The following is a 27,500-nucleotide window of genomic DNA, read 5'->3' on the forward strand; positions in this document are numbered from 1 at the left end:
CTTTCTTTTTCCTTTCTTTCAATCTCTCTTTCATCATTGTGTGTGTTTTTTTTTTACCTGGTACTCTTGTTCTTTACTATACCAATACCTCCCTTATCTCTCTCTCTGTCTCTTTTGCGCTCCCCCTCTCCACCCACACATAACTCCGCCTTTGTGTTTACATTCCCCACTCCATATTTGGTGGGCTCCATGTCCTCCAACCGTCCATTCGCACTCTACAGCAAGCATATGTGTGTGTGTACAGTCTATTGCGAGGAGCATTGGCTGGCTCGAGCGGAATAATGCTTCCCAAGCCAGGATTTTCCCGTACACCCAGGAGGGGCACCTGAAAGGGGTTACCTGTGTGTGGAGGTGGAGAAAGAGAGAGAGAGAGAGAAAGACAGGGAGAGGGAGCAGTGCTGTAAGAGGAAAAGAAGGAGGGAAAACAAGGGAAAGGGAGGAAAGATATTGACTGAGAGAAAGAAAAAGAAGAAGAGGAAATAAAAGAGACCCAGGGGAGCTGTTATCACCTCATGGGAAGGAATGCAAGCTGCTTGTCTGTTTAAAACTGCATGAGGAGAGAAGGACAGAAAGAGAGAGCAGGACAAAATGGGCACAGACGCCTGCAGGATAAACACGGTCAGGACCGCTTGCCTCTTTCCTTCTTTTTTTATACCTCTGTCTTTATTAATTTAAGAAATGTTGTTTGTTTTTTCTTTTTTTTCTGTACTGTAGAGACTCTTTCTCACTTGTGACTCTGTCAGATGTCTTTTTCCTCTTGCTCTTAGTCATAGTTTCCATGGTCAAAGTCATCTGTTGTCCTCTCGGATACCTTTGGGGTCTGATTCGAGAGGATGTTTCTGGAAAGCATTAGGTTTGTGACGCTACATGCATTTTTGAAGCGGTGCAGGGTGGTGAAAAAGTTATGAAAGCTCTTGTGATAAACGAATGCAGTTGTGGTTAATTTATCAGGAAAAGTTGCCGCATGAATCACTTTTAAAGTACTTTTGAGAGTAACAAGAAGTTTCAGGTTTTGCATTTGATGTTTTATGCAGTCTTAAAATACTTAGAAAAAACATACTTGGGCAGAATATGAAGAAATATTAGTGTGTTGCTCTTTTATTAATTTATATTGTGGACTTTTTGTTAGTTGCAAAGTCAAATTGAAAGTCAAAGTCAAGTTTCGTGTCATTTTTCTCAATGCTGAGCGATGCATTGAAGTAGTTGGTTTTGATCAAGTGGTCTATTAAATATTTATTTTAGGTTATGTTGATGTTTGTATAATGGTATGACCGTTGAATCTCAGTTGTTGGGTGTGTGTCTGTGTGTGAGAGAGAGAGTTGCCAGCTGTGGCGTTTTATCATGCATGCCTGGTGTTTGGATTTCAGCCTCTTGAGAGAGAAGCATTACTGGTTTAGTTAAAAGGGTCTGTGTTTTTCACCAGTTGACATACTAACCAGTTTTGCCATTGTGATTGGTCCCACTTTTCATCACAAAAATTAATTGTTAGGTACAATGTACTTACTCTGTTCATTTTGTATTGCACAACACTTTTGCCACTATTGAGGTGGGATGCAGTTAAGGTTGGCGACAGGTTTTGTGTGTTTGGTGTGATGACGTTTAATGTCCATAACAACCTCTGTAGTGCCTTTTAGCCATTTGGTAGCAATCGCCTTTTTCAAGATAAGTAAAAGATTCATAAGGGGGTATTACTCATGTATGTTTTGTTGTACAATAAAACATGAAAATATCTTGAGCTTGTGTTAACCAAAAACCTTTATTTTGGGCAAATCCGTTATTTTAACCAAAACACCCATTCAGAAAAACCTATACCCATTGATAGAACTAGAAGTGCTAAAATGCTAACATTTTTGGGTTTTGGCCTACAAAAACACATCATCCTAGCTGCACTCTATTGTCAAAATTGATCAGAGTGTGGCGTGATGTTAAATATCAGTGTTTGTACAGCCTGCATGTGTGATGCTGCTTACTGGCTTCATGTTGAACAGTAGATACGTGTTATCAGTCATGATCATTGCTGCGAGACTCTGAGTGTGTCATGAAACATGACACTATCTGCTGCGATCTGTGTTCAGCTGCCGGAGACTGACTGATGTGTCTTTGCTAGAACACACACTACGGACACACAAAAGACATATATAGGTCTGTGTACCCGTGTAATTGTGTGATGACTAAGGTGTCTGCAACTCGTTAGAGACGTGTTAACATTTCCACTGGACCCCTGACTATGACACACATAGGACTGAATGTAGGAGGAGTGGGTGAAGATAAGGGGCCACAAGGTGTGACTTTGTTTTCAACAAGTATGTGTCACCATGGTAACTTTTTACTAGTGCTGTCAATCGATAAAAAAAAATTAACGAATTAATCGCACATTTTTCTGAAATTAATCGCGATTAATTCCACCTAACATTAAAGTTTTTAAATATACTTTTATATTGCAATAATTTCACATTCAATCTTCAAATTAATGTACAAACAACATAAAGACAGTATATATTTTTTTAATATTTGTTTAATCGCATCTTTTTTTATGACCGAAGGCCAGTATCAATGATACCAATACTGATTTCTCTATAACATTGCCCCCCCTTCCTAATATTTAACCGTTGACTATAGCCATTCAACATTACAGTATAATTGAGAGCTATCAATTTTAACATTTATTAGACTTGGAATTAGAATTTAATAACTTCTAATTTAAGTGAACTTAAAACAATCTTCACATAAACCCATTATAATAAATGTCATATTTACCTGTGCCCTTCAGCAGAAATATACAGAAATTGAAGTTATCAAACACTAAATTCTAAATTAAATATAGATGAATCCTTAAAGCTATAAAAGTTATTTTAAGTTTAGCTCACTCCGCTTCATCCATGGTGAAAGCCGATCCGGCGATCGACAGCGCAAAGTTGTAGTATTTCTTCAGCAACCAGCACGGATCAGCTCCAGGCATGATGAAGCAGATATCGTCCTCTTTTGGAAGACCAAACAAAGTAGTTTCGCTTTCACAACGAAGCACACAGCGTCTTTACGAAATGGCAGCGGAAACAACAAAAATACAGCGAGAATAAAAGTTGCGCCTTCTTTCTTTGTGTGAACATTTGGGCGGCGTTATGCAAATCTTCCCACATAGTGACGTAGGTATGTGGGGGCGTGTTAGAACGAGCCGTTTTAGGTAGGCGTGGCTGACTCTTAACTTTTATAAAGAATATCTCTTTGGATTTGAGACTTTAGTCTTTGCAACTTTACAGATCTTCTTTATGCACCAAGAGCTTGTAACACTCCAAAGAGAAAGGAAAAATTGAAATCGCATCATATGACCCATTTAAAGTCTCTATTAATGAGCTGACGAGTTGAATCGGGCGTGTTAGATGAGTGAGACAGTGGTGGGCTCCTCCAGGACAGTTTTGAAAACCATTTCAGAAACATGTTCTTAAATGTGACTCATATAAAATATATTACATTCCTGCACAGTTGTAAGGCAGCTTTAATCGCCTTTTTGGTAACTTCATGACTTAACTGACCACGACATTGCATGCACGTAGTTTAGTTCATGCTTTGATATGAAAGGATACAGGCTACAGTGGGCGCCGGCGCCTTTGTGCATGCATTGTGCATTGAAGATCATGCTCTGTGAGCACAGTACCGTTTCCGCGCTCGCTTGACTCGTGCCTGGCGCTGATGTGAAGTGGAGCATGCGTTTGAAACGTCTCCCGTTCTCAGTCGTTCTGCGACTGGATAAATGCACTTCTTGTCAAGAGAAAAAGTGACAGAAGCAGCAGTTGTGAGTGGGATGGCCAACCCTAGCCCCTCCCCTGCGTTAAGTGCGTTAAATATTTTTATCGCGTTAAACTGAAAAAAATAATCGCCTGCGTTAACGTACTACTTTTTACACTTTAAAATTGTTATACATAAAGAAAATGAGTAGTAATTTTCCCAAACATGTTTAAAATAAAGAAGTTTCACATATCAGAGATCATGGATGCCAAATATGACTGGGAAAATCTCTATAATCTGCCTTTTGCTTTTGCATAATGCTTCATCCACACCAATAGGTGTCAGTATAAGTCATATGGGCTAGAGAAAGATACACAGTCATTTCGAAAAGTTTGTATCTACGAGTTGAACACTGATGAATGCCACTGCAATGTCAATTACGGGGGAAATAGGATTTTCTTTGAGTTAAGGGTATGTCAGTGAGAAAACATGGTAGACACAGTAAATTCAGCATCTGTATTGATGGTAAATTTGCTGAAATGTATGAAATGACTATTTACATTAATAATTAAAAAATTGCATTATACAATAGTTATTTATTAATATGTACATTTACGACATTGAAAGCACACCCGCTGCATATTCTTTATTCATGATTTTTTAGAAGTAGAGTTAAAGAATGTTGCTATGTATTCTTGCTTCATTTTGCTCCTTTCAAAGTGATTTGAACACATCATAATTCCAACTTCCCAACTCAGAAATATGAATTGTTCAGTAGAACTTGAACGCACCATAAGCCGTCTCAAATGAGTTCCAAATCGTTGGTCAACTTTATTGCACCTGTAATTTATTGTACTAATTCTAATTATTGTACTAATTCTCTACTAATTGTACTAACATTTTGTTCTTTCTTTCACAGCCAAGCAAAAAGAAGGCACACACTCTCTGAGCAGTGACTCTGGACTCTCCAGCTCCTCCCAGTGGACTGGAGGACAAGCCTGTGGGCTCCCAATCAGCTCCAGCTCTGAGGAGCATCCCCAGCTCCCCAGAGGGCTAAGAATGGAGGAGGAACAACCTTCTCCAGGCATCCTGAGATATGACCCTAAAGCCAATCAAGCAGCATTTGATCATTCCAGTCATTTAAATGGTGAAGCTATGTTCATAGAGCGAGAGACGGACATTATAGATGATGATGATGACATCATCGCTCCTAATGATGCCATTGCTGCCGTTTCAGACTCTAAAGGCACACTGTCTTCAAAGGAAATGTCTGGCTTGTCTTCAGGTGAATGTCAGAACTCCGTCCAATCAGATGATTGCCAAAGTGAAGCTCCTCCTGCCATATTTAGAGAGGATGTGAATTCCTCAAACACACTCCTACACACTTCAGTACCTGCTGGATATCAGACACATATATGGGTGAAACAGCAACAATCCACATCTTACATGCACACTTCATCAGACAGACTGGAACACAGGAAGGAGATGGAGCTCCAAAAATGTGCAAACAAACCTTCATTACCAGACAATGGCTTTCCGGAGGCGCAGTCCGAGCCAGACAAGGACGATGAGTTTGCGACACTGGCTTTGGATGTAGATCAATCAATCGAACAGCTCAATCAGCTGATCCTGGACCTTGACCCTGACTTTGAGCCAATCCCCACCCAGGCAAGGAGTCACATGACGCACTCGGGTGGAAGGGCCAAATCCCACCAGTCAGGTAAGAGCAAATCCGGTTACATTCACCAGCCCTGAATCAATTTATTAATTCCAACTGACCTGCAATCATCCACCAAAAAGTTCTAGTTATGTTTTAGGACAAAGTACTATATGTTATTCCTTGAAATACTCTGGTGGATCATGTAAATGCCACAGTATATGAATATTGCAAGCATTGTGTAGCATAGTAAATATCAAAAGTACAATGGTATTACGGTCACACTTTATTTTAAGGTCCAGTTCTCACTATTAACTAACTATTAACTATGACTTTTGCCTCAATAATCTCCTAATTACTGCTTATTAATAGTTAGCAATGTAGTTGTTAAGTTTAGGTATCGGGTAGGATTCAGGATGTAGAATATGGTCATGCAGAATAATACATTAATATGTGCTTTATACGTACTAATAAACAGCCAATAAGCAAGTAATATGCATGCTAATAAGCAACTAGTAAATAGTGAGAATTGGTTCCTATACTAAAGTGTTATCGGTATTACCATCTGAGACCATCACAGCACCATGGTATTGTCAACACACATTTTGTAAGAGTTCATAAACTTGATAGATACACAACTTCTTTGCATACCCAGCAAATTAACCTTTTTGTTAAGAGGCAATATTTTAACCTTTTTGATTTTGTAACATATTATATATTTGTTATATTTATTTTTCTACTGTAAACATAAAATGCACAGTATAGACCATTTCAAAGACGTAAACGATAACAAATGCGTTGGAACGCTACTGCGCATGTCTGGTCCTGAAGCATTTCCGGTAGCGCCATTTTTAAATCTCAGATCTGTCAAAACAATTGTGTACTTTTTAAGTCTAGCGAAAACGCAACAGTTGCGGTATTACATTTTTTTTAAATGAACGGTTATTGGAATTACCCTTTAAATATGACTGAGGCGTAAACTTACAAAGAAATTTAAAAGTAGTCTTCCGGACGGCTCTGATTGATGCTGCGTACGTGCGTGTACACGAGAGATGGCGGTAAATGCATATCGCAGTCTAGATGCAATGAACTCCTTAACGGAAAGCTTGGGATCATTTGTTCGTACAATGGATGACATCAGTCTTATGTTTGGTTAAACTGAAGCAAGACAAACAGTCACTTACGTACTTATCATGGTTTGTCGCCAAGATGTCCAGGGAGGTTTTTAATGGACATTTCACTTGCATTGATGGGTTATGTATATCTATGCAAATATTCATTTTCATATTTATTTGTACAGTGCTTTTCACAATACATATAGTTTCACTGCAGCTTTACAGAACATGCATGTATATTATTATGAATGCTAGGATACTAATCAATAAAGGCCATTATTACTGATTTCATTCGTTTAAAATGTGTGCTTAGTTTGGACAAGTTTGTTGCTGTGGAACAGTGCGAGAAAGCATTTGAATGCTCTATCTGAGCCATCATGTGGTTACAAATAAACAAGCTGAATGCAATTCAATGCTGGCTACCATGTTTTGCATAAACCTGTATTCATTTTTTTTAAAGATAAAAGTATAGCCTACATGCAGATTAATAAATGCACACACACACTACATACAGTATATCAGAATCAGAATGAGCTTTTTTGCCAGGTATGTTTACACATACGAGGAATTCGTTTTCGTGACAGAAGCTTCCACGGTGTAACAGAATGACAGTGACAGAACAAAAAACACAGATATTAAAAAATAGAACAAGTAAATAAGGAATAAAAATATATAAATTGACAGTTGTATGTGCAGATATATTACAATAGACAGTTTTTGTATGTACAGGTACTGTATATTATGTGCAAATTTGAGGTGTAGACTGAGTATGTGTGTTAGATAAATAAGTGTATGAGTGAATAAATAGTGTGTGTTCCACAGTTATTATTAAGTGTTCATGAAATGGATTGCCTGAGGGAAGAAACTGTTCCTGCGTCTGGTCGTTCTGGTGCTCAGTGCTCTGTAGCGTCGACCAGATGGCAACAGTTCAAAGAGGCCACTCTGATCTCCTTTTCCAGTGTGTATTTAGCCTGTTTATGCAAGACATTATTGCCCTTCCTGTGAGCATCTTCTTTGGCCTGACGGAGTTTTGCGGTGAACCATGGTTTGTCATTGTTGTAAGTTAAATGAGTCCTGGTAGGAATGCACATGTCTTCACATAAACTGATATAAGATGTTACAGTCTCTGTGAGCTCGTCCAGATCGGTGGCAGCAGCTTCAAAGCCGCTCCAATCAGTGAGGTCAAAACAAGCTTGTAAATCCTGCTCTGCTTCATTAGTCCATCTTTTTACAGTCCTTAATACAGGTTTAGCTGATTTCAGTTTCTGCCTGTATTTCGGTATACGATGAACCAAGCAGTGATCAGAGAGCCCCAAAGCTGCTCGTGGGCCAGAGTGATATGCATTCTTTATTGTGGTGTAACAGTGATCCAATATATTACTGTCTCTGGTGGGACATGTGATGTGCTGTCTGTATTTTGGCAGTTCACGGGAGAGATTGGCTTTATTAAAGTCCCCGAGAATGATTAAAACAGAGTCCGGGTGTTGTTGTTCTGTGTCTGTGATCAGATCAGCGAGTTGTTGTAAAGCGGTGCTCACGTGCGCTTGCGGAGGAATGTACACACTTACGAGAATGAACGAGCAAAACTCCCGTGGCGAATAGAACGGCTTGCAATTAATGAAGAGCACTTCTAGATCTGAACAGCACATCTTCTTTAACACAGTTACATCTGTACACCACCTCTCATTGATGTAAAAGCATGTCCCAGTGCCGCGCGATTTCCCCGCGGATTCTGCGTCGCGGTCCACTCTGAACAGCGGAAAGCCCGGGAGAGAAGGGCGCTGATCACTCGCTTCCCCCGTCTGCGCGTCCTGAAGCGAGTTATCAGCGCCGCAGCTCCCCAACAACAATGTCCAGCAGAACATCAGAATAAACAAAAAACTGTGAAATATCGGGTGGTGTGTACTTCCTAATGTCCAGCAATTCGTCTCTGGTGAAATTGATTGCAGGGATATAACTAAAGACAGGACAAACTAACATATGTGTATATATATGTGGGTATGTATGTTTTTTTTTAATGCACATTTACTGTAAACGCTCATACACATACAGAAGTACTGGTCAAAAGTGTGGGCACTATTACTATTTTTAATGTTTTTGAAAGAATTCTCCTATGCTCATCAAGCCTGCATTTAATTGATCAAAAATAGACAAAAACTGTAATATTTAGAAATTTGATTACAATTTAAAATAATGGTTTCCTATTTTAACCCATTTATCCCACCGGTCACAATAGTGACCGTAAAAAAAGGTTTTCATTTATAAAGCTCTAAAAAAAACTTACTGATTGATGTTTTAGTGCACTTCCTGCAAATATGGTAAAAAATAAATGGTGTCAATTAAATATGTGCAGTGTCACATGGTTAGTGCAAATTGTCACATGATCAAAGCAGTTTATTTCTTGTTTGCACCTTGAGAAGATGATGGCTGCATCAAAGCTCCAAAATGAAAGGCTAGTAAAGTATGTTAACAAAGATATGACAAAGACTTTTGGTACACATTATCTTTAGGGTGTCTAGTATTAATATATGAATTCACATATATTCAGTTTTGTTGAGTGTGGTCATCGAATGAGTAAACACTTTTCCACGTTTATTTTACAAATTAATTCTTGATATTTCAAAGGAATACTAATGACACATCATTTGGATATTTTCATGTCTGAGAAAAATGTGGGATTAAACAGGTTAATATGCTTTAAAATGCAATTTATTTATGTGATCAAAGCTGTATTTTCAGCATCATTACTCCAGTCTTCAGTGTCACATGATCCTTCAGAAATCATTCTAATATGCTGATTTATTATCAGTGCTGGAAACTGTTGTGCTGCTTAATATTTCTGAGATAATTTTAGGGTTTATTTATTTATTTAAAATAAAAATGTTTTGTAACATGCACTACTGTTCAAAAGTTTGGGGTCAGTGTTTTTTTTACTATAATACTAATACATTTATTCAGCAAAGGATGTTAAATTTATTTTAAAAAGTGATGATAAACACATACTGATAGAAAATATTTCTATATTTTGTAAAACCCTGCCAGGATTCAATCAATCAATCCTGTATAAAGTATCACAGGTTCCAGAAAAAAAATATTAAGCAGCACAATTGTTTCCAGCACTGACAATAACCAAGTATCAAATCAGCACATTAAAATGGTCTCTGAAGGATCATGTGACACTTAAGACTGGAGTAAAGGCTGATGAAAATTCAGCTTTGCATCACAGAAATAAATATAAAGAAAACTATTATTTTAAATTGTAATAATATTTCACAATATTACTGATTTTGTCTATTTTTGATCAAATGAATGGAGGCTTGATGAGCATAAGAGACTTCTTTCAAAAACATTAAAAATATTAATGTGTCCAGACATTTGACCAGTACTGCATATAAACAAAAGACATCCTCTCGCTTTCAACTGTTTCCAGCAAATTTATTCATATGTGATCAATATCAAAAGCAGCAGGCTGGCCATGAGCAGCTTTACATTGCATTTCATCCTCAGGTTCTCAAACACATCTGGGTGTTCATAGGGTCACATGTGGTTTGGCACTGCAGGACAACCAGCTGTCCTTCCTGTCTCCCTGTATAGCACTCACTGTCTTAGGTGTCTTACATTACAGATGATGGCTTTCCTAAAGACAAAAGTAGAAAAATAATGATTTAATTTAATGCACAATATTTATAAATAATAGTATTATTGTTTAATACATCAGTACATGTTGGAATTAACATTGGACAAGCATAATGAGTGACGAGTTTACCGTTAGCTTTTGTAAACTACTGCAGTTAACCGTTTCACTCTTCAACATTCGAGTTTACAGTATACATTTCTATAACGTGTTACTCACTGCATTTATCTGCTGACAAGATAGCTAGACAACTAATGTGATCTCATATTTAATTATAGCTCACATAACGCTTGGCAATAAAACGGAAATAAAAGCTTGGCCTTTTTCACTAAACAAGAATCAAACCGCTAGGCGCATATGTAAACAATGACGACAACACAATTTTGCATCATACTTGAAGAGTTAACGTAAATAAATACAAATGATCAAATGGAAAAAAAACACAACATGTCCTTATCTGAATGGAGCTGTGCTGTAGATCCACGAGCTGCGAGTTGCTATTCTGCTTCTCGCTTCACTGCTGCAATCCAGGCACGTTTCTCGGAAATCTAAACCCTTTAATTTCCGATTATTTATAAATTAATGTTAGTTCCAGGCCAGAGGGAGCACCCAACCACCGAGCAACAAGGATCTAATATTAATTTTAATTGAAATATATGCTCATCATTTCATTATTATGACGGTAAAATCAAATTAGTATCAAATACAAAGGTAACTGTAAACAGACATCATAAGGCAACAAACAATTTGTTTATTTTATAGACACTACAGTTCAAAAGTTGGGGGTCAATACATTTATTTTTCATTAAATTGATACAAATTTGTACATGTAAAGACGTATACTGTTACAAACATTTCTATTTTTTTTAAAAAGTTGTTCTTTTAAACTTTCTTTAAATCAAATAATCCTGATCAATTATTTTAAAACATTTAAAAAATCTTACCGAACCAAATCTTAGAATGGTAGTGTGTGTGTATGTATAAGATACATATGTATAACCCTCACATTTTAAACACATGTGCCATTTTTGGTGCTTTCAGTGGCATTTTTGCCTTATTCACTGGTTAATGTCTGAGCCTACAAGCTAGTGACTTTTATTTTAAATTAATGTTTGAGGTTTCTATTGGCAGGGGCCTAATTTATGTTAATAAATGCACAACGTAACATACAATGGTCCTCTATGTGTAGCTCCTGACAGGATTGCTAAAAAAAAATAAAGTCCTGCCTTTCATTTCTGTGTGTGTGTGTGTGTGTAAGTGTGACTGTGCTTGAATATGTAAACATGCAGGCCTAGTATGGAATGCTTGCATAGTGTAAATGTGACCTCTAAGCTGCCTTTTATTTAAAAAATGGACATAATCATATTTCTAGCAGTGTAATAACTTTGCCTTTGACAACCATTTAGTGACTCCCTAATAATGTTATATTGACTTCTGCTTTTTCCAAACACATCTGTGATGCAGTCTTTATGAACTCAATACTCTGTCTCCTTTGACCTCGGCATACCGAGTGGGTCTTTTTGCTTTTGATGTGTGTCCCCTGCCTTGCATATGTCCCCTGTCTTCTCTGTTATAAGATCCCAAGGTCCTTTCTTGCTGGATCAGCTCATGTCAGAAAAGTTCTGACACCTGGAATTTAAAGTCCTGCCTTTCATTTCTGTGTGTGTGTGTGTGTGTAAGTGTGACTGTGCTTGAATATGTAAACATGCAGGTCTAGTATGGAATGCTTGCATAGTGTAAATGTGACCTCTAAGCTGCCTTTTAGTTTAAAAATGGACATAATCATATTTCTAGCAGTGTAATAACTTTGCCTTTGACAACCATTTAGTGACTCCCTAATAATGTTATATTGACTTCTGCTTTTTCCAAACACATCTGTGATGCAGTCTTTATGAACTCAATACTCTGTCTCCTTTGACCTCGGCATACCGAGTGGGTCTTTTTGCTTTTGATGTGTGTCCCCTGCCTTGCATATGTCCCCTGTCTTCTCTGTTATAAGATCCCAAGGTCCTTTCTTGCTGGATCAGCTCATGTCAGAAAAGTTCTGACACCTGGAATTGAGATTCTTTGAGTAGAGCAGTGAATTCATCCTGCTGAACAGAAATATTTGCAGTGTTATTATTACTGTAGTATGTCACCAGATATATGCCCGGTGGTGTGTGTTTGAACACACATGGTGTAAGGACTGAGGAATGCCTTTGAAGTGAGCGTCTCCTGACACACAAAACATGTTGTATTTCCCCATCGTTAAGTCTCAAGGATTTTGTTTGTCTGTACAGAGATAGTGCACAGAGCTTGTACTGTTGCCCATTTGCAATGAATTATTGCCATGTTTTTATAATTATTATGAAAAACTGGGATCTAAATTTCTGCATTGATAATCTGGGATTCTTTTTATTTTACCCCTGAAATAATCAAATAAATAAATAAAGACTTTCCAAAATCTGCACTTTTTTAGGTCACTAATCAAATAAGCAAATTTGTGTCATTGATCATGTGATTCTTTGTATAGTTTTTGCTTCCATTGATATTTAAAATGATCTCTAGATCTCAAATCATGCTGGAGAATAAAGTTTTCATGTATTGCTGTCATTAAAGCAAAAGACAGAAACTAAAAAATAAGATATTTTGAAATTAAACTTCAGTCAAACTGTTATAATTTGTAATGGATAAAACTGTTTAAAATATTTTGAAGTATTTTCACTGGTGGTCTCAGAAAATGTATCAATTTATTTTATTTAATATGTAACATTTTATTCATTTATAATATTCATTTATTTAAATGTATTTATAAAATGTATGAACTTATTTTATAAAATATGTAACATTTTATTCATTTATAATATTCATTTATTGATTTTATTTCTAATGTTTTTTTAATTTTAATTTAATTTAATTTTTTCACATTTATTTTTATGTTTTTGTGGAATGTACTTTATCACAGCCCTGAAGTAAATGGCTCTTGTTTATGTGAGGTCATAAACTTCTCCTAATGGATCTTATCAAAACAAGCTTTGTTTGAGAACATGCTATTTTAGTTCATGCTGTTTGAAGCTCTTTAACTTTGTTTGATGTTGTTAGACAAATCCTGAATAAGAGTGAGATCCTCCTATTTCTGAATGGCCAGTCACCATTAAATGTGAACTGTCATGCATTGAATATCAACTGTGAATGCCAAATGAATAACTCTCTGTTTCTGTGTCTCTGTCTGTACAGGTTGGAGGCAGAGACAGCTCAGTGATGTCTCTGAATACTCTGTGCTGCTGAGTGCAGGTAGCGATCGAACGCAGAACAAACAGAGATTTGTCTTTGACAAGCCATCTCAGGTACAAATGCGCACACATTTATTACTGCACAAATACTTCATAATTGTATAGCCTCAAAATTTTAAACGTTTTAATATTTAAACTCAAAACATTAAATGTTTTAACTGGAGACTAGTACGATAAAAGCACTCACCAACCCTCTGCAAAGTTCTGCCCAATGTCAACTAAAATACAAGTTTAACTTGTATAGAACCTGGAACATTGCTACAACAATGCCTCATATGTTATTGTCTGTTTCAGCGAGGTCTATATCACACTGGCACTGTTGACATTGGTGACCTTCCTCCAGAGGCTGACAGTCCACTGTGGGTGGGTCTTAATCAAGTTCCGCCCACACCGGCATTTCCTGTGACACCCCCCACTCCATATGGTAAGGCTGACACTGTGTTTGATATTTGTTATGTGAGTAAGCATTTCACAGTCTTATTAACCTCTGTTACTATTAAATAGTAATATTGCAGTATATTATATGTATAGTCATTTATGAAAATATTATTTCTATAGCACATTTACAAAATACATGCATTGACCAAAATGCTTTCCAGCAGATAACTTAAACAATATAAGCATTTACGTACACATAGACACATTAAAACCTGGTAATGTCTCATTATAAAAAGTATTTATGCTCAATTTAAACACATCCACTGTCAGAAAAAAATGTATATGCAATGGAAGAGAATTACATAATTGGGGAGCAGAAAATAGAAAATGCCCTTTCACCTTTTGATCTTAAAGAATCTTAAACTGAATCCTAAAATTAACAGGCAACCAATGTAAGGATGCTAAAACTAGAGTAATACTATTGCTCTTCTTTGCATGGGTCAGAAGCCTGGCTGCTGCATCTGCACCAACTGAAGCTGAGATAATTGGCACTGAAAAATACCTATGAAACAGTCAATAGACAACGAATTGCAATAATCAATACGTGACGTCATGAGAGAGTCAATTTCAATTTGGAAATAACTCTTGAGTTGGTAGAAACCAGCCTTAACAACATCATTAACCTGCATATCAAGTGCCAATGCAGAGTCCAGAGTAACACGCGGGTTCTTAACCTGATCAGAAACACTTAATGAAATAGAGTCTAGCCTACTTATAATATCCTTGGTGCCAGAAGGAGATCCAAAAACAACACACTTGGCCTTATTAGTGTTAAGATGCAGAAAAGTACTGGCCAACCAGGCTTTAACCTTGCGTAAGAAATGTACTAGTGAACAAAACAATTAATACCCTCTTGGATCAAGTGCAATATATACAATAGTTTTGTATCATCAGCATATAAATGATAAGAATTGTTGTATTTATGAAAAATTGAGTCTAATGGACACATATACAATGAAAATAAAAATGGTCCAAGAATAGAACCCTGTGGCACACCACTGATTAATGTGCTTAATTGTCTCTTTCCCCTTACAGTGAAGAGTGGACATGACTTCATCCCTTCAAGACCTGGTTCTCAAACCAGTAGACACTACATGAGCTCTCCAATATGGCAAGGTAATCAACTGACACAGAGGCTACATTCTTATGCTGCTACTTTTTATATCTACAGTAGCAAAATCATGTTTATATCTACTTGAGAGGACAATAATGTGTGCAGATATAATTTTGTGTGTGTACTTGATTGTTCCAGTCAGGAAGGAATCCAACTGTATCTCATACAAATGTAACCTTTAAAAACCTCTGTAGCAAATTCTGTCTTGCTGCTGTCGCAAATTCTGTGCTGCTCAAAATAACTCTGCTACAGGATGTGGCCCTCTGGGTCAGGATGCATATTTCCTGTAACCTGGCCAGTCAGTGCTCTGGGAACTAGAGCTGTCCTTAGAATTTAGCCCAAAGTACTTCAGTTTTGACGCAAACTCTTACTGTATGTGTACAACTGAACACATAGCCTTCCAAAGTGTGAACAAGAAAGCGCACACATATGCACTAAAAAGTTTCATCCTTGTCCAGTGTTTGCACTATTTTTCTAGAAGTTATGAGCAATGAAAACGTCTTTGTACTCATTTAAGCTAGTTTCGTGAAACTCCCTCAGACAAGTCCTTGTCAATGCTAGCATCTGTTATTATTGCAGTCTCCAGTAGCCAGTGTTGCCACCTTTGTCGACCAACTAATTAGCACAAAAAATTCAAAGTGTATATGGAAGCTGAGTGTACAGAGTATGCATGGTTAGAAAAATCAGACTGTTAGCTGGGCCAGTGTGTGTTGTGATTGGCACCACTCGGTGCCTGGTCGGGAAATGTCATGACCCTTACCATAGCCGCCTGCGAGCTTCAGTGTGAATATTGTGTCAAATACAAATAAATTTGAGCGCGATTTAAACCCGGATGATTGTAACCACTCTAAGTTCGTCTGCCTTGGGGAAACTAGCGTATCTCAGACATAGTGATAACACTCGTTGCCTTCTCTAGTGCAACTCAACCAGGTCTCGTCCCATTCGTCGATATTTGTGATATCACAAATCCCGGAAAATATGCGTTTTAGTCCAAACGAGTCGTTCATTGTAGTTTTTAAAAAGTGATTTCTGTTAAATAAAATACCTCCTTTTGAACAGGACTTTGAGCTTTGTAACTTTGCAACTAACAAAGTTGAAAAAGTGAAAAAGCATAATAGGACCCCTTTAACATATTCTGTCAGTCATTTCTTGATTTCCTTATTTTTAAACAAAAAACTAATACAATTATTAGTTAAAAACATCAGCACATTTGCAAAAACTCAAAAAATCATTATGTAACTTTTATGGGGGAAATACTATTGCCTGATTACATCTTAATGAGGAGGCACAGAAAAACATGGGAATAATGATAGATTGGAAGAGCAAAAAGACGATGTTAAATCACATTATATTACAAAATGTTTTTTTTTTTTATTTTTTTAGAGTTTTTACAGTATTAGTACATTGATATAAAATCATTCTCAAGCAACTACAAACCATAGCATTAAATGTTTTTACACTTCATAAATAATCTTCAAGTCAGATTACCTGTTTTATAATCCAAATTCCAGCATTACAAGATTTCTATTTTAAATAAAAAAACAATAAACAAAGTGATAATGAAATAGATTTGTTTCTTTATACAGTGTTTAACACGTCCAGCCTCCAGCAAGTTTAGCCTAGAGGAGGGGAGGATGTCTTGTATATTTTAATTTCGTGATGTGGGAAGATTTGGAGGTTATGTAACAGCAGTCCATCTATGTTTTAGTGTCTAAATAAACAGGAGAAAATAAAAGGTCTCACAGCCAAACTCTCACTGACAGACAAATGCAAATATTTACACAGACGTTTGAGGGGGAAGGAAGGGAAAAGCACGGCCCCTTTAAATTAATTTATGTGCTACAGTGGCTGAGGTCACATCAGGGACGTTACAATCTGATAAGCAGGAACAATTTATATGAGTTTATGTTTTAATTGTATATTTTTATATTTCATATTTTAAAATGCATCCATTAGAGACATATCTTGAATAGAGTCTGGGACCACCAGGGAAAAGCATTTCTATTTTACATTTCTTTAATTAAATTTAAAACATAGTTACATATTATGTTATTTTGTAATTTAAGTCACTTAGAAAAATTGAAGAATCTAAAACATTTGTGTTTTATTCATTTTAGATCATAACAATTTAAAACCTAAACCTTTTTCTCTGTAAATTGCTTTTTTCCTCAAAGCGCACACTCTTTTAGAGCCTCAATTTTAATGTGCAGATTTTGTTCATTTGTTAGATCAGTAGTTAAACAAGTGAAATAATCTGCTAAAGGAAAGTCAAATATCAAACACAAAATCAAAGTCAAAAATACACATATTCAAGATTCTTGTCTTAGAAGTCTTCATACATTGTTAATGTTTTTCATGTATTTATTCCAAAAAAATACTGTTTAAGAAAATAACTGTTTTGCATAGAAGCAGATGTTGTGAGCAGCAGCACATGGTGGTCCATAAAAGGCCTCAGCCCTGACCCCAGTGCCGTTTGGTTAGGTGAAACAGACTGTGAGAGTCTGTGGAGAAAAATGCTTGAATAACCTATCAAAGGCAGGAGAGCACTCATGAACTCTTATGGTAATGAAGCCATGGGGGGTTTTCACTGCCTTTCTGCCTCATTCCAGTTGGGGGCAGTCGTCCTCCCTCCCTCTTCCTTTTCCTTCAGCCCTCCCCCTTCCCTCTCTCCTCAAAGCTGGAGTCAGTCAACCAGTGGCACTGCTGGAAGAATGAAGTAGTTTTCCATCTGGGGTTTAACAGAATTCCAAAAACTCAATGACTTCATTTAGGCTAGACACAGATGAGTAGAGAGAGAGAGGAAGGGAACAGAGTTGGACAGAACTGCAACTGTGTGACGGGATGGTCACGGTCAGTGTTTGTGCCGGGAAGCAGACAGCACAAAAGAGAAAGAGAGAGAGAAATGTGAGGTGAAATAAGTGACAACATAGACATTACAGACTTGGGGCTGTGAAAGACTGACACTGGGAGACTAAAAGTAAGCGTGCAGGAGCATCAGAACACAGCAGTGGCCGGCAAGTTCTCTTTTGAGGAATACTTCAGCATGACTGCTTCTCTAGGTATGCGGGGAAAGACTTTGTGTCATTTTGACAAACTTTTTGAGTTGTGCTTGTGTTTGAGCATGTGTTTGTATGCTAATGCATCAGCCATTTGCTGTAGCCATCTCTGGCAGACTTGAATTGTCTTCTTGTCAGCATGAAGTCTATGTGAACACCCCCTCTCCATGGACAAAACTCTCTTCTCTTCTCTTCTCTTCTCTTCTCTTCTCTTCTCTTCTCTTCTCTTCTCTTCTCTTCTCTTCTCTTCTCTTCTCTTCTCTTCTCTTCTTAGTGCATCTTTAGTACACTGCAAATCATTTTAATCAGTGTATCAGTCTTGTTTTCCAGTAAAAACATGTAAACATCTTCTGTACCTAAATGGACAATTTCTCATTACATGAAAACTTGTTTTCGAGAAAGTATCCTTATTATGCATATTTCTCTTGTTTTAAGTAGGGATGCACCGATGCCGATAAGGGCCGATACCGATATGGTGGCCGATATATCGTGCATCCCTAGTTTTAAGCACATTAAATTCAATTACATTAATGCTTAACATAAATAAAATAAATCTGCCTACACCCAGCAGCTGGGTAAATATAATAAAAATGTCCCAGCAAAATGACACAATGAAATGATGATAAAATAAATAAAACAACCCAGCATTTTTTAGAGTGTAGGTCATATATTTGGAAGATTAATTTTGCCTCATAATACAAATAAAAAAAAATTAATAATAATAATAATTGAGACTTTTTATCTTACAATTAAGAGTTTTTTTTCCTCGCTATTGTGAATTTATATCTCACAATTCAGACTTTTTTCCTTAGAATTTTGCATGTGCATGCATGCTGTTGTTATCTAAAAAGGTTTTTTTTTTTGGGGGGGAGAATTTGCCAGATAATAAATTCTTACTAATTTTTACTCTTAAAAAAATTGACTATCTTGTTTTGAGAATGTTTAAATATGTTTACTGGATAACAGGACAAATACTGATTTACATTTTATATATATATATATATATATATATATATATATATATAATTTTGTTAAATCATATATATATTTGGAGAGGACGTTTATGTATATATGTGATGTGTGTGTATGTGGTATATATGTGAATGTTTCCTGTTTCAGCTGGCCCTTAGACTTGGACACTTTGTCTAAAGATCTGAATGTGTTATTTGCATTGCCAGAACTTCACTGATAAAGACAAACACTTTTAAAGCCCCAGTGTTTGTGCTAAAACTACTCTATATTTTGTTGGTTCTGTCAGTGTTTGGCATTCCTCATGTGCTTTCTCACACACTCAGCAGATCATACTTTACCAGTGGGGTGTTTTGTGGAAAACGTCTTGCTTTCACTCTTTTCTAAAGTTCATTTACACTTGATTTGTCCCGTAATTCACCTCAAATTGATGATTTAGGCTTTGGCACTTTCTCATCTGGCCAGGCAGATTTATCAAGCAACCATGGGAGGCCCTAAAACAGAAAGAGATGGATGTGGTGCTCTTGTCGTGAGTAAATGTGTGAGCACTCTGATGGAGTGGAGAATCTGATGGAGGTGGAGTGGAGACAGTGGACACTATTCTTCTCTCTGTCCCTGGACAAAGGACAGTTTTGTTTGGGCCTGTGTCCAAATGAATGTGGGTGGGGAAAGAATGTGTTATGTAATCGTAGTACGAATCTTGGGTCAGTTTGAACTGAAATTCCATCTGATTTGATCTTAAGATTGAACAGCACACATCCAAATTATCCAAAACAAACAATTCGGTTTGTTTATTACTGGTCTTTTGCCAGGGAAGGACTCACTTTGATGAAGAATAGGAACAAGGGCTTACAATACCAACACTGAATAGAGCAACGAAACTGTACTGTACTGCATAAACCACAGCATAATCAATAAATAGTGCTTATATTACAAAAAATATATATAAATGTGTACAAAGAAAAGTGGCTATGCATAGAAAATACTGCCGTTGTTAATTCTTGAATAAATATATCTAAGTTATAGCGTCTAAATTTTAACACATCCATTACAAATTTGAATAAAAAAAAAAATCCAGCATCTAAAATGTAATATTTTCCCTTAAATAATTGTTTTGAAAATAGTAACATCATAAAATATCAAACATTTAATATTAATATTAAGGGGGTTAAATATGTTTTTCCCTTAAATAATTACATTATAAAATAATAAACTTGAAAATAATACAGACCCTAATATTAAATATGTGTTATTAAATCATCTAAATAATTAAATTATAAAAATAATGGCAATTCAAATAAATAAATACATATCTAAAAAATAACATCTAAATATGTCTTTTGCCAAAATAATTAGATTATAAAAATAGTTTAAAATATTAGAAATATTTAAAATAATATAGCTTACAGTATAAAATGCTTTCCCTTAAATAATTTAGTTAAAAAAGTAAATGATTTTAAAAAATAATTGAAGATTAAAAGCAATGTCATCTAATGATCCAAACGTAATTTGAAAATTAAATTATATAATTTACATTTGCCATTTCCAACAGTAGTCTTAATATGTAAATTGCATGCAAATTTGAACGCTTTATAAGATGCAAAATGAAAATGTATAACACAAATTGATTTGATATGTGTAACATGTCCAAGCAAAAATGGTAGCATAATGATCATTTAAATGCTATTTGTCCTAAATGCATTTAGACTAACAGTTAGAACACTTAGGATTGCATTTTCATCATGACGCCATGGGATATTTGTAGCAAAATTCAGTGCGGCTTTGAAAATGCATTCCGAGCTGACCACGCCCACCCTCCGTCAATCATTGCTTCAAGGCAGGGATTGGTGGAAGCGTGTTACGTTTGGATCGTTTGAAACATGGCGGCTCGAGATCTGATAAGATCGTTGAATTCACTGACAGATGAAGTGGAGCGTGAACAGACAAATATATGAAGCGTATTCCATGCTAAAATCAAACGTTCTAACGTCTAACTGAACGTCTATCCGAATGTCTTGAGCTTTGAGCGTCTTACACTGCGGGTGACCCACGTGACGTCAGCGTCTTGAAATTAGCTGGTGTTTAGACATTTAAGGAGCCAAGCTGCTGTGTAAAGACTATAAATGGACATTACAAGCATTACAATAATGATATTTTATACCTAAAATAATACTCAACCATTTCCTGCATCCTGCTGTACTTCCCTGAATAAGTCTTTAAAGGTGTTGTAGGCTAATAAGTCGTTCTGAGTAATAAATTGAAAAAGCTCCCACCTGTATATGACTAAACAAAATAACATGTAGTTTATTTGAGGTTCTGCTATAAATGTGTCCATTAGAAACACAAATTTAAATTAATTAATTATACAAAAATTGTTTGAAATTAAGACTTCCCGAGTTTTTGAACGGAAGTCCTGAATGATTGTTATTAAAGGTCATTTAATGAATTTGAATGATTTTCAATGCCCCGCAGAAACCCTGCCTTTGTTGGAAATGTAAATAAATCGCTCCACTTCATCTGTCAGTGAATTCAACGATCTTATCAGATCTCTAGCCGCCATGTTTCAAACGATCCAAACGTAACACGCTTCCACCAATCCCTGCCTTGAAGCAATGATTGACGGAGGGTGGGCGTGGTCAGCTCGGAATGCATTTTCAAATTGAATTTTGCTACAAATATCTAACTGTTAGTCTAAATGCATTTAGGACAAATAGCATTTAAATGATCATTTTGCTACCATTTCTGCTTGGACATGTGACACATATCAAATCAATTTGTGTTATACATTTTCATTTTCATTTCGCAACTTATAAAGCGTTCAAATTTGCATGCAATTTACATATTAAGACTACTGTTGGAAATGGCAAATGTAAATTATATAATTAAATTTTCATTTTCCATTTGCAACAAACTTTGCACGTATCGGTAATGGAAAATGGAAATTTAAATACAGAAATGCATTGCCATTTTGCATATTGCATTTTAAATTGAATTTCGCTATCTATATGCTTCCATAAAGAACTTCATTTGGACAACTTTAAAGGCGATTCCAGATTTTCAAATAGTTGCATCTCGGCCAAAAATTGCCCTATCCTAACAAACCATACATCAATGGAAAATTTATTTATTCAGCTTTCAGATGATGTATAAATCTGAATTTCGAAAAATTGACCCTTATGACTGGTTTTGTGGTCCAGGGTCACATTTGGTCATAAAGCCAGCTGAGGTCTGAGAGGAAGCCCAGGTGTCAGATATATAACTTGAGCTAGAGCTAAATCTTATTACAGACATATTTTAGACCATGTTTCATAGTATTGGAGTAATGCCTTTGACCACAAATTATTTAGTTCTCCTGTGTTGAATTCTCTCTTTTTATTTTCCCCTCCACACATTCTCTATTCAGCTCAGCTTTGCAGCTTTGATCACAACAGCTGGACATTTTTCAACTTGGCTCACGCAGTGTTTGTGTGTGTGTGTGTGTGTGTGTGTGTGTGTGTGTGTGTGTGTGTGTGTGTGTGTGTGTGTGTGTGCATTCCTCCTTTGAATGGCGAGTTTGTTAACTCCGTAAAACTGAAGTTGTCCTTTGTCTCACTGGCATGCGGGAGATTTAATCCTGAAAGACCTGGTCTGAGCAGACATGCACACAAACACGCTTACACACACTTTTATCATCCTTCTCTTTCATTTGCCAGCCAAATTCCAAACTCTGTAAGATGCTGACATGACGTGAAAGTATTGATAAGGATTATGCAGTACTTTCTGGATGACTGCATTTAATGTGAAACAGACTGATGCATAAACATATACGCCTGTCTGTTTTACACTCTTTTTTTAAGTTATGACCTCATTCATTTGGAGACTATATTACATTTACATTTACATTTACATTTAGTCATTTAGCAGATGCTTTTATCCAAAGCGACTTACAAATGAGGACAATAGAAACAATCAAAACCAACAAAAGGACAATAATATGTAAGTGCTGTGAAGTCTCGGTTAGCCTAACGCATTACATGTAGCAAGGGTTTTTTATAATAAATAAAAAGAAAAACAAGTAGGTAGAATAGAAAACGAGTAGCGAACGCTAGTGTTAGAGGGTCTTTAAAAAAAATTATAATAATAAAACAAGTAAAAAGAATAGAAAATGCTAGTGTTAGAGGGTAATTTTTTTTATAATAAATAAAAAGAAAACAAGAAGAATATTATATATTATATTAGTACTTTTGATTTTTGATAATGTTTTTTGTTAATATTCTGAATTATAGTGTATGTTTTAGTTAAAGTTTTTGTTATTTTGTTGTGTATTTTGGTATTTTTATTAGTTTTTAATATGTCTATATAGTTTTTCTTATTATGTTACTATTTTATTTATTATTCAATAAATAGTTTAGTTTTAGTACTTCAATGAAAACTAAAGGAATATGGGCAATATATATATATATATATACTGCAAAAGAAAAAAAAGCTAAACTAAATTTTGGAAAAACCTATGATAACTAGTTATAGCATCTAGTATTAAACACCTCCCTTAAATAACTGAATTAAATATATAAAGCATTTAATAGTAAATACTTTCCCCTTAAATAATTAAATTAAAATAGTAATGCTAAAGACAATATATTAAAAATAATACAACATCTTATATTAAATTAGACTCTTTCTTTGAGTGAGAGGCATGTGAGGTCATTTGTAAGTAGTTTGGCTCTGTAAAACACTGTTTTTTGACATTTTGTACCTTCGCCGAATCATCCCAGAGTTAGTCTACAAGCTTGGGTTTTGAAAGCTTGTGCAGCCAGAAGCATCTGCATTCATATTTTGCTCTGTTTTGAGAAATAATGTGTACGTTTCAAACCAGAACTGGGATGCCTGACGTCTTAAATTCAGTGGTGCTTCATTTTTGGCATGTAAAAAATGTCTTGTTAGACCCTCAGACCTCTTTCTTCTGTCTGGACGGGCCATCTAGATCTTTTCTTCTCTTTGAAGAGCTCAACAGTTCAACAGATCATTGACCTCTTGGCTGCAATCCTCACGTGACCCTGACATCTGTTAATGTCGTTGGTTTCGGGAAAATTATGTTTGGATGCCTTTCTGCTTCATTTGAATGCATTTATTGACTCAAATGAACTTCCATGCAAGTCCAGGCTAGTTTATTCGGGTTTTTTTTGTTGTTGCTGATTTAGCTGGTGGATCAGTGTAGCTGTGCTTTTCAGTAGCAAAAGTTAACTAGCGAAGTTGGTGGACCAGCATGGGTCTTTCAGGTGAAGCTAATTGAAAAAGAAAGCCTTGCTGGTTAAGCTAGTTAAGAAGCCTGGTGGGACACCAGCAAACCAGCATCCCATGCTGACCACCTGCATCCAAAACACAACATGTGCTGGTGAGCAGCTGTGTTGCTGTTTTGATCAGAGAGAAGCAGACCAGATGAATCTCTGGGAAGCAGTTTTGGGATTCCTGTGTCTTGGTAATGAGTTTCAGGTTTTTTTTGGGTGGGTCACGAGATCTATTTTGGGAACTTAGACTCTTCTGCCTCCAGATGTTGTTTGTGTGTTTGTTTATGTTTTCAAAGACAACATCTCCTTGAAAACGTATCACATGATGTGGTTAGGGGTGTGGTCATGGCTGAAGAAGAAGCTACTATCATGCTACTGTATACGTTTGATTTGTAAAAATGTCATTGACTGTTGAAGGAAAACATTCATGAGGAATCCAGCATAAAGGGCTGTAGCTAATTGCATTTTCTATAAATATGGAATGGATGGTTACTTGGGACTGTTGGTTACATTTGCAATACTCAAAACATAAATCCTGTTTCCCTCTTGGAGTTAAGACTTAAAGATTAATAAGACTTAATTGAATAATTAATTTAATAAGACTTACAATTTCAAACATGTGAATCCATTTCTTCATGGGGGGCAAATTTGCCTCAAGGGCCAATAATATTTGCATGAACAATAATAAGTTCATATGTCTTTCTTTTCGACCGTGACCGTGCTTTTTCTGTTGTTGGCCCAAAATTATGGAATAGTCTCCCGTCTCACATTAGAACTGCCCGACATTGTCTGTTCCTAAGTCCACTCTTAAGACCTATTTATTTTCTCTGGTGTTTAATATTCCTTGAGTGTTGCACAGCACTTTGGTCAACTTCGGTTGTTTTTAAATTGTGCTATACAAATAAAATTGTATTGTATTGTATTGTACATACATGCAGAATCTAGAAATTGCTCTGGGAGCAATGAGTAAGAAATATGAATGGACAGGTATTAGTGGCAATATTATAGATGAAAATCAACTACTAGATATTTCATCTGCTTTTTTACAGTCGCTTCATTATGCTGCCGCGAACTGCTGCTTAAAGCTATAGATTTTTTTTCTCACATTTAATTGCAGGTAAGTTTTCAAAGGTCAAAGAGGATAGACTACAAAATTAATTTTATTATATCCAGCCAGTTTCCATACAGAGGGTGGGAGTGGGAGACAAACAGAGAGAAATTCCTCCAGGGTCCCTCCCCTGTGGTTTGTTATGTGCACAATCTGAAGAATGCGTATGTATGGGCTTCTGCCAAACCCACAAGCCCAACTCCCTTACAATAGTCTATCTAATAATACCACTTGATTTATAACCTGGATTTGGCAACTAGTAGCAGGTTGCACAGCGCAAGTCTTCAGATATTTTGTGGGCGTGCAATAAGACATTGCTCATACCGAATGGAATCTTCCAGAGAACGTGGTTGAAGGTGTGTGTGTGTGTGTGTGTGTGTGTGTGTTCAGGTCTTTTAAATCCTGTTGTGTATTTCCTTGCAGAGTCACGAGGATATGTGGACAGCATGACACACACATCTATGTCATCCGACGGAGAGCTCTTCCACTCTGATGTCACAGGAAGTCCCGCCTCCTGTCAGAGGATGTTTGGATCTATGCACACTATCTCCACCCCCAGCCCATTGGTCAACACCGACAGGTACTGTCTGTCTGTCAATCAACCAACCACAGCAATCAATAGAGATGCACAATATATCGGCACCATGTCAGTTACCAGTTGATATTGGGTATTTAATTGTGCATGTCAATTTTTCCCAATTTCATATTTAGATTACATTTGCTGTATCTAATGTTCATTAAATCTTTTAAAATGCTCATTTAATTTAATAATGCTGTGAAATGTAATCTTCACTTGTAATTCACTTGTAGTATTTAAAATGACTGATTTTAGCTTGTATTTGCTCATTTAAATATATATTGACAGAGAGAGAGAGAGAATTTTTTTTCATAAAAATAAATATAAAAAAATTATACTTTTATTTTACTTTTAATTTTATTCAGCAGGGACACACTGGATTGATCAAAAGTGACATTAAAGACATTTACACAATGACAAAAAAAAATAATCAAATAAATGCTGTTCATTTTCAGTGTCTATTTTTTTTACAGAATCTTGAAAAAAAAAATGATCGTCGTTTCCACAAAAATATTAAGCAGCACAACTGTTTTCAACATTGATAATCATTTTAAAAAGTATCATGGGACTTTGAAGACTGGAGTAATGGCTGCTGAAAAATCAGCTTTGCCATCGCAGGAATAAATTACTTTTTGAAATATTTTCAAATAGAAATCAGTTCCTTAAACTGTAATAATATTTCACATTATTATATTAGTATTTTTGATCATATAAATGCAGAGCATAAGAGACTTCTTTCAACAAAAAAAAGAAAGAAATTGTATATAAATGTATATTATAAAAATCTTAAAATCTTAATTATATGTATATAATACTTATACATATATATATGATATAATGATATAAAATTACTAATATATATTAATAATTTTTGACTAGCCCAAATTTTTAATATTACTGCATTCCTAGAGGTCAATCAAAACCTCTCCCACCCAATTGAAGTAAATGCTGGCTTTTCAGTAACAACAGGCTACATGTGTGGTCTATTGTGTATCTAGTCTATATTTGACAATGTATAAACACATGGTGGGGTGTGTTTGTCTATGCACAGGATATGTAAGCTAACTCTGCTGTTTTCTCTTCTCTGTGCAGTCCCACCCTTGCTCATTCCTGGTTAGAGGGTGGATCCAGCACCCCCTTGAGTCACTACACTCCTCAGCCCTCCCCACCCCTCACCCTCTCGGCCCCAAATTGCCATAGCTCCCCTCGCGGAGCACCCCGCAGCCTGTCCTCCTCTCTGGATGTCGAGGGACTGGAGAGCAGCCTTCTGGAGGCGGTGGAGGGTCTTGAGGCTCTGGGTCTGGATGTGGCTCAGCCTCGCCTTCTGCCCCTGAAGAGACGAGGGACTGAAGGCTCAGAGACCATGTTCTCGCTCAGCACAGCAATCAGCACATCCTGTGCCAGTCACAACACCTCACCTACCAGATCTACACCAAGTCCAGGTTTGTAGTCTGTCTGTAAGCAGGCACACACAACTAGATTAAAACGTCACATGGTAATGTGATATTATTCTTATTTGCAGATTTCATGGCCAGTAAACCAGAAAATGTGAAGTTCGTTCAGGATACGT

The 27,500-nt window shown here is 36.3% G+C and overlaps 1 protein-coding gene across 6 annotated transcripts in view; it reads left to right on the forward strand.

Annotated features, from left to right (window-relative positions):
- LOC107559742 (tensin-3-like) overlaps positions 1 to 27,500 on the forward strand; it is a 53,522-nt gene that overhangs the window by 18,873 nt on the left and 7,149 nt on the right. For 5 of the 6 annotated variants that reach the window (XM_016243679.1, XM_016243678.1, XM_016243675.1 and 2 more), the window contains 7 exons: positions 4,643 to 5,443; positions 13,346 to 13,455; positions 13,696 to 13,825; positions 14,875 to 14,955; positions 25,777 to 25,933; positions 27,023 to 27,372; positions 27,453 to 27,500. The exon at positions 27,453 to 27,500 is cut by the window's right edge and continues 39 nt beyond it. In XM_016243679.1, coding sequence (XP_016099165.1) covers positions 4,643 to 5,443; positions 13,346 to 13,455; positions 13,696 to 13,825; positions 14,875 to 14,955; positions 25,777 to 25,933; positions 27,023 to 27,372; positions 27,453 to 27,500 — 1,677 coding nt within the window. The remainder of the gene's footprint in view (positions 1 to 4,642; positions 5,444 to 13,345; positions 13,456 to 13,695; positions 13,826 to 14,874; positions 14,956 to 25,776; positions 25,934 to 27,022; positions 27,373 to 27,452) is intronic. The other variant, XM_016243680.1, reaches the window with a different exon arrangement.

Source organism: Sinocyclocheilus grahami, unplaced genomic scaffold (assembly GCF_001515645.1).
Source record: "Sinocyclocheilus grahami isolate Dianchi unplaced genomic scaffold, SAMN03320097.WGS_v1.1 scaffold696.1, whole genome shotgun sequence".
Lineage (NCBI taxonomy): Eukaryota > Metazoa > Chordata > Actinopteri > Cypriniformes > Cyprinidae > Sinocyclocheilus > Sinocyclocheilus grahami.